Source organism: Opisthorchis viverrini (assembly GCF_000715545.1).
Source record: "Opisthorchis viverrini unplaced genomic scaffold opera_v5_152, whole genome shotgun sequence".
NCBI classification, from domain to species: domain Eukaryota; kingdom Metazoa; phylum Platyhelminthes; class Trematoda; order Opisthorchiida; family Opisthorchiidae; genus Opisthorchis; species Opisthorchis viverrini.
In genome coordinates, this window is record NW_008751808.1 from 489,107 (window position 1) to 497,693 (window position 8,587).

The 8,587-nt window shown below is 44.1% G+C and overlaps 2 protein-coding genes across 2 annotated transcripts in view; one reads left to right on the forward strand and one right to left on the reverse strand.

The window, feature by feature from the left end:
• Positions 1 to 4,097, reverse strand: part of T265_06933 (hypothetical protein) — a gene marked incomplete at both ends in the record, with an annotated part of 13,274 nt that extends 9,177 nt beyond the window's left edge. The window contains one exon of the mRNA XM_009172336.1: positions 4,019 to 4,097. Coding sequence (XP_009170600.1) covers positions 4,019 to 4,097 — 79 coding nt within the window. The remainder of the gene's footprint in view (positions 1 to 4,018) is intronic.
• T265_06931 (hypothetical protein) overlaps positions 1 to 8,346 on the forward strand; it is a gene marked incomplete at both ends in the record, with an annotated part of 68,527 nt that extends 60,181 nt beyond the window's left edge. The window contains 3 exons of the mRNA XM_009172334.1: positions 1,361 to 2,014; positions 3,574 to 3,792; positions 7,942 to 8,346. Of these exons, the coding sequence (XP_009170598.1) occupies positions 1,361 to 2,014; positions 3,574 to 3,792; positions 7,942 to 7,943 (875 nt within the window). The remainder of the gene's footprint in view (positions 1 to 1,360; positions 2,015 to 3,573; positions 3,793 to 7,941) is intronic.
• Positions 8,347 to 8,587: the final 241 nt, after the last annotated feature.

An 8,587-nucleotide genomic window follows, 5' to 3' on the forward strand; every position in this document is an offset into this window, starting at 1 on the left:
CAAACCATGTGATGCCTTTTCAAGGAGAGCGCGACTGCGAATAGCAGACGCGCTTGTGGATCATCAGTCAGTAGATGTTGTTCCCCTCAGGGTTTCTACTCTTCCAAATAGGCCAACGAGTCGAAGCGCACTTGTTCATTTCTTTCACATCAGTCTTCCCCTGTCGTCTTCCCTCTTTTTCCGATAGCCCTAACAGAGGAACACTGAGGAAGTACAGCTTTGGCCGATTTAGTGACGAAATTAGTGTTTGGGTGGGGAAATTCGGTATCAAAATGCTTGGCACGCAAAGTTGTTTAAAAGCATGCGAAAATGTCCGACCCTGTGGGGCAAGAAAGTGATCTTTAACTGTGAGCTATATATGTCCTGGATTCTTAAATTGAAGCGTTTGCTTGTTTGCTTTTGAAAGAATTAGATCCTTAGTTTTAAAATTGTCGATGAGTTCAACTCAGATGTGGTTAAACTGACGTGCGAACAATCGAAACATGGATGGGAAAGTCAGTCGTTCTAGTAGGTTTTTGAACTTTTTTTAGAAACTACTCTATCAGAAGAATTACGAAATTAGGTAAGCTTGTTTAGCTGTATATGGACAAAAGATGAATTAGGGGAAAGTAGGCATCCTTTTCTTTCTAATCTCTTCAAGGAAAGAATACTCACAAGTGTGTGCATATAACCCTATTGAATGAGGAATCACTAACCACACTGATTAGTGCTCAGCGCTGTGTGAACAACACCGCCCTGTTCCGGTTTCCTCTGGTTAGATTCAGGCTCAAGACACCAAGTCGTCCATATCGTTTGCGAGCGTGGATGCAGTGACCTTTCGCAAACGTAGACAGTCACAAAGAGACTGTCTAACTGTCTGTCACCCCATCTACGCCCATTATTTCTGCCAAGAGGACTACAAGGGCGAATGCTTCAAGCAGAGACAATATTGCTTTCGAATAAAAGGAGAAAAGATCCCACCTGGTCTTTATCTCACCCTTCTGACCGTTAGACCTGCATTCCCAAATCTTAGTTGGATACGTTGTTAGACGTTGAAAGGCCTCTTTCTTGATATATTACTCTTCTTGTATTCGTACTAGGCAGTCATATAACTGGGATATCAAACCATAAACCACTTCAAACCGGTGAAAACCGAGCAGAGGTAGCACAATGTCTGAAAAGCTGATTAGTTTTCTCCTAAGAATGTTGCCGGTTTCCGTACCAGAACACTGACCTACGCAGAGTGATGATAACGACGAAGATGGCGGGAAAAAGAGGGATGCAAACGATGCATCCAACGCTATTTCGTTTCCAAGTTCGTCGGCAACTTAATTGGTAGCTAGGTCATCGACTCCCCCTTTTTTCGCCCCTTTAACTTCAGCCCACTTCCCTTTGTACGACCTCCGCAAACAAAACTACCCACAACCCGAAGCGAAAAGCCTTCCTACCGCTCAACAGGATGGTGCCTTACACCAAGTCGGTCCAGGCCACCTAAGAAAAAGAATCCACCCGATGTGTGATCCACACGGACAAAATCGTTCCAACGATGAAGATGAGATAGAAGACCAGCAATCGCTTCAATGCCGTTCTTCATCATCCAAATGGTGTTCTACGTGCAAAAAATGGTGTCGAACGTGTCCTCGACGTCTTCGCCCACCCCAGTGGCTTACTCGGGGCTTGATGTTTCTCTACCGACATCTCAGTGCAATGACCACATATGCACTATTCGTGCTCGCCGTATACTCCACTATCCTATCCATCATGCCAAACGTGGCGTTACCCCCGATATGTCGCCGAGTTGCTGTGCCCGAGGACAATCAAAAGCAGACAGTAAACGGCAGCACAGCTACCATCTCCACGACTATCGCAGTCGAGAGCGCAGATCTGACTGAAGGCCCAGGATATTCACTTGATCCTAATTACGTGGAAGCTCTGGAATGCCGTCGAGGTGCAGCGTTGTCTGTGATCATCTACTACGCTTTTGGTTTTGTGTGTGGAGAACTGATGGAATTGTTGCATCTGCCTGGACTGCTGGGTAAGTTGTTTCATTTTTCCTATTGAATCGTCCTCTTAAAACTATGCTGTGATTATGCTTTATAAGATACCTTGGTACGAGGCAATGGTGGCCAAAACAATGTTGTTCAATGCAGCGTATTGTTTTTTTTTGAAAAAATACATTAGCGCTACTGGATCTTTTGAACTGACTAATGCTTGTCCTATCAAAGTAGTTTCTCAGGTTTAGGCTCTTCAAACACGCACTCAGATGGACCAGAGAAATACCCGAAGAAGTCAGCGAATATACACTCATTTGCAAACTAACTTGGTTTCTCGAGAGACTCACCTAGAACCCAGCTGAATCTCTCGGTTTTGATGTTTCCAGGCGATTGAATGTGCTGCACCAGGCCACCTTATGTTTCACTCGCTACGATATTCGAGTTATCGCGATACATGTGTATCTTTGTTTGTAATGTACTGCTCATAAGTTTGCTGAAAATCCGTCGACAGCCCATGACCGGTTTCGCCCTTTTTTGGGCTCACCAGGTAGGCGCAGTCCCCGAGTTTCCGTCAGCCTTGAAATAAAATTGCACGAAATCAGCGAATACACACTCATTTGCAAACTAATTGGTTTTTCGAGAGGTTCACCTGATGAGCTCCAAAAAGGGCAAAACCAGTCGTGGAATGTCGACGGATTTTCAGCAGCCTTATGAGTAGTACATTACAAATATACCCAAAGAAAGAAAGCCGCTGCGCGGATCTCTATCATGACCTCCCGTTGAACACAGCCTAATACCTGTGAAGACCAAAGTGTTGTCTAGCTTCTGAGCAGTCAAGAGGTCAGAAATAGATTTAAGCGAGAAACGATTCTGTGACTGGCACGAAACCTAACTCCATTGTGTACGAACGTTTGAATTCAAAATCTCAGTCTGGTAGCAGGAAAACGCTGGAGGCTTTCGGTTTTTTCTCAGCAGATTGCACCGTTATGTCATGAAATATTGGGACTGGTTACCTGGGGTCGCTAAAGTGATTAATGAATTGATGCTCCAGAAACGTAGGAACTGTTGAAAGCGTTGCGTTTGGTAGGAATCTTACGTGCAACTCCAAACTGGAATATGGTAAAAATATGGCGTGATTCTCAAGTTCCGCGGAATATTTGGAGAATGGAGAGTTACATGACAAAGTTGTTCACGAATTCAACCAAATCAGCTTATTTTAGTCGAGAACGGTAAATACTTCAGCCTTTTAACTGACTCCCACCGTCTCTCTAGTATTGTTAAGACTGGACCTAAAACATACATATAGAGCGGTATCAAGACCGAAGCGATAACCACATGATTTACCCACATTTGCCCTTGATGTTATAAGTAAGCAAAGTCTGGGTCTAACTTGGTTTGAACGTGAAAGATGTGAAACGGATCCCCTTGGTTTATTCACGACTTAACTTAGGTGAATGATACATGCGACCACATCAGCTTTCATAACCGTGTATTTTTTCCACATAGTTGCCACATTTTCGTTCGCCGATGATTCGAGAAGATAGGGGGGACGATAGCTGTGCATAATCCACACGCATCACACTATACCGCACGTCTTTAGGCGCTGCTACGGCCGATAAGCCTGGCCCACTCGAGGTTGGCCCAGAATTCGGGATGCTTGCCGGTCCGGCATCAAGACGAGATCTGATTGGTCAACAATCTGGGCCCAACAGCCAATCATTCCCAAGTATTGGCCAAATGCCGGTTGCCAATGGCGCATCCAGAACGCGTCAGAACTTCCAGAAGGTTATGACCGCTTACGCTACATATACGAAGCGCTGTACAACTGTTCTTGACTTCGTTTTGGGCATTAATAGACCTTGTGCACCTTTGGTGGTTGTTTTGACGTGAACGCTAGCTTGGGAGGCTCAGACCAAGAACTAAGCTGAGGAAAATACCGTTACTACACATTGAGTCTGTAGTTGATCCGTCAACACAAGCGTGTCAGTGGACGGAAAAGCTACATAACTCGAATGCCATTTCAAAACTATTTTCCAACGAGTTACCTGCTGTGAATGGAGTTTTGCACTTCAAGGTTGAAACGGGACTGTTGATTGTTGGATCGATTTCGTCTTTGAAATTCATGACGTGACAACCATAATTCACCTAACACCACACATCCAAAAAAGAACAAATGATTGATTCGAAAATTCGCGTTTTTGGTGTAAACGGTAGGTTTTTGCTGAACCTTATTGCTCCACGACCTGCACGATTGTCATGAGGGTGCTTTTTGAACAATTTGTCACATTTTCTGCACTCCAGGTTAATTATGAAAACATTTATCATAGTTTTCAAGAACGACAAACCCCCTGTAATGTTCAACCCACACGCCTGTTTATTAACCGCGCTGAAAAAGTTGGTATTTCAGCTACATTCTCGCAAACGTTTATTACTTGTGTGCAACGGCGCAGCTGTTAGTCTGTGAAAATAGTTGGTGTTCGACAAAACTTGGTTTGGCTTGAGGAAGTCGCACGGTGGAACTATCGCCATCACTGGACTCGCTGTCTGCAACAAGAGCATGGTCGACGAAACTACTTGTGAAAGGGCTTTTCGTGGACTAGTATAGCCTCAATTGGAAAATGTTTGGGACCGATTGGGAAGTCATCGTTTCAGGGGGAGGGTTGGTAAACAATCGGTGGATTTATTGCTGGGCAACGTCTCGCTTTTGACACAAAAACTTCGTCAGGCCAATAAAGTAAGTAAGTAGGTTGATTGGGTTTTAAGGCAGTCAGGGAACAAATCCGTGAGATTCCTTATGACCAGTGACAGGATCAGTGCTGGGTGTTCAGTCTAATGTTCCTCTTTATTGATTAGTGGGGATGACTAAGATTTACGATAGACTGGTTAGGGGGGGGTTCGTCGATGAACACGGATTTTTCGTCCTTGCTTTTTCAGTCTGGGACACCTTAATGGAAAATTCCTCTTGGGGTCGTTCACAGATTTCGTCCACCTGTGTTCGTCCAAGGGTGCTGGGACAATGGTTTGGGGATGGGGGTGGGGTGGTTAATTGGATCTAACTCTACTTGGATTTTGTACTTTTAGACCCAGGCGATTTCATTGATAATTGCACACCGCCTCGTGTAATCTCGGTTGATCTAGTATAGCCTTGTTTGCAAAACAAAAAATAGAAGTATGGGTGTTTATTCATCATGGGGAAACTGGTATTTGCCCTTTTCAAAAGTCACAGAAAACAGAAACCCTGTGCGTTTGTTTTGAAACTTGAAAATACGGCTATTCTCAAAAGACGATTATGCGACCGCCAAGTGGAATTTTCCTGGACTGTCTCTTCTGGTGCCGTTTTGTTACATAAAAGTCTACCTAAGCAGAAACTGATGCATATTTGTGTTTTTCTGTTTTTTTTTTGGAAGACCGATGCATTTTCCCGATTGTCCTCGATATTTTGAACACGCAGTCCTCGTTAAAACAGCACAAATCAGCTGATTTCAAAGATAGTCACGTGTTTGGAAAATTTATGTCCATTGGTTTTGAAAAAACACTCCAAAGTCACGCTAGCATCGACCTTTATAGTTTGCTTAACTCGCCCGGCATTTCCGGGAACCACCCCCTTGTAACAGCGCCTATTCCAAAAAGACCCCGTTTAGGTTTTCGGGCTACTTCCAAATGCTCTTTAGTCAAAAATGTATACCAGCGATACATGACCTTTCTGTGGTCCAGACCAGAGCCGATGTTTTGACATTAAACACGCGAGTAATAGATCTCGCTTAGCCTCCATTGTCAAAACAGGTAGACGGCGGTATGAAACAGTAAGTGGTCTGTTGGTAGTGTGAGGAGATCTGGAATTTTTGTTGAGATTTCGTCCTGTAATTGAAGCCAATCTATGCTGAAAAGCCGAGAAGCACTGTACAGCTGTTTCATCCTTATTGAAAATCATCAGCAGTGCGCATCTCACAAAACTCCGAAGAGTCTCGAGCCCGCGACCTCCTGGCTAGTAGTTCGAGACTCTCCGGCGTTTCGTGAGATGCGCACTGCAGATAATTCCCAATAAAGATGAAGCAGCTTCTCAGCTTTTCAGCATAGACTGACTACTTGCAGGACGAAATCTCCACAGTAAGTGGTCTTCCCAATCTGGCTTTTTGATATGAAATCTGACTTTGTTTTATTACAAATGATGAAATGTCAAAGATACACAGCTTTAGAACATCGATGAATTCACTCATATTGTACTTGGATCATTTAATAGGGGGCCTGTATTTGTCAGTTTTGTCTCGAATATGTGTGCCTGCACTGGCTTTATGTTCGTGTGTGAACTGATTGAACTGCAAGACAGGTTAGAATCGTCCAGCAGCATTCACCCGTATCCGTTACATTCTGAAATACAGAAGAGGCCTACTGAAACAAGGATACAGAGAGTCTTTATACAACATGTATACGAAATTTTACACCAGTCAAGTAGGCCTAGTCCCATTAGATCACCACCAGTAGCATTCCGGTGTGGTATGGCCCCAAAACCATTTCCAGTATCATCCGAGGGCTACAATTATGGGCAACAAGAGGAGGTTTTGCTAGCTGGACGAGAAGTTGAACAGTCTTCAAATCATTCCTAATTAGAGAAGCAAGTGGTTCCACAAATATACAAATTATTAAAGGAGAAGAGCAAAGTGTGAGTTAAATATTTTGAAAAATGCCTGCTTGAAAAAAACGATGGACATATGATCTAGTGACATTGATAAAAACACGTGAGGGTATCTAATTAACTAAGAATCATGCGTTGAAGGTGAGGGGCAAGTCTGCGCAGTGACGACCAACAGATTCATCTGTACAATATGGCGGAAAATGAGAGCTAGGCGAGCACACAGCACATTATGTTGATGACTCTCACACCACTAGAACATATGAGGTGACCACCGCTAGACTTAGTTGTAAGAGAATGATCTTTGGTATACAGGATCTCTGTGTAGGGGTACATGTTGCCTATCCTGACAGGGTCGCAGAAGATCTTCAGCGAAGGGGTTACATCGTGTGGATAACCAGATCTCTGTTCAGGTTCCCGCGTCGCCGTACGGCCTGTTTTAACCTAAAAAGTTTCTTCTAATGGTATACCTCAGTGAGAGGCGGCGCCATGTCAATAGATACCAAGCACATCAATATCCAATATCCGACGATTCGTCGGCAAGATCTGCAAAAACAGCAGCCCAGACCTGTTTCGAGCAGCGTTGAATGTAAATAGAATGCTGGTCGACATCCAATTTGACATCAGACAATGAGGTGTTCATGGGACCCATACTGCAACGACGCCAGTCCCAAAAGGAATCTGGATTTCGCAAGCTCATCATCCAACTTGTGGAGGCAAAGCGACCACGGTCGGTGATGCTGGAGATAAATGACCCGTTGTACCATGTCCCGATAACTACTTCATTGAAGACACGATCGATACATCCCATCTTAAATGCGACGTTTAGACACCCAGGATAAGATATTTCCAATTCTCGCATCCACAAAACAATGCAGGACGGGACAACGTATGACAGAAACGAAATGTTTTGGAGCCAAATGAACCGTTCGATAAAAGAATTCTTCAGTTGTAGGTTCATCTTTCTGGCAACATCGACGTATACCTATGACAACATTGTCCACTTGAAATTTCGGCAAAATGTGGGAAAGAAATATTTCTGCTTGAGTATAATTTTGATTTTCGAAATTTCGAGTGATGAGTAGTTCAGGGTTTGCCACCAAACGCGTGTAGAAGACCCAAAGCTGTTGATTTTGAGATCAGGCGGCCAAAGTTTTTCACTCGGGAAAACGTATTTGGCTATGAAGCTCTAGCTATCCAGGCAGGTGTGGATAAAATTTCCACCACTGTCAGTGATATGTTGATCAAGCGAATGTGGAAATTTCGTAAAGGTTGTCTGTCGTTTTCAACTGTTGAAATGATCTACCGTTTATGTTGTTTCACTAATACACATTTCAGGAATGCTGGTTGGCGGTCTGGCCTTACGGAATATTGGCGCTTTCGCACTACCGTATCGCATCTTTCACGAGGGCCTTTTACCAAACGGATCCTACCCACTCAGTCAAGTTGGACACAATTTTCCGAAACACTCCGACGACAATGCCCTATTTCCCGTTAGAGATTACAAAGTCCAGTTGGCTGCCTTGCTGGTGGTAAACCCGGAGTTGTCTGGGACCTTGCGTCAGCTGGCACTCACTACCATTCTAACTCGTGCCGGTCTGGGCATCGATCCGACCACTCTTCGGGCTGTATTCGGAAGCGTCTTTCGACTTGCTTTCATTCCCTGCATTGCTGAGGCCTTCACGCTGATGATTGTCACACGGTTTCTAATCGGCTGGCCCTGGGCTTGGGGTGCTATTCTAGGGTAAGTCATGGACATATCACCCCGGGTCTCTTTTTTTTCCTTGACTGACCAGTTCTAAAAACTTGTTTCTGAAGCTTAAACTCGGTGAACTGATGGACTGTGTTTAAGCATGATCATATTTTTCGTTTCCAGTGGAAATTTTCAAACCCAGGCTTTTATAGGCTTATGACCAGACCATACAAGTGTCAGCGGAACGATTTATCGAAATTTACTAACAGCCACTAGCTATATCGTTTTTTC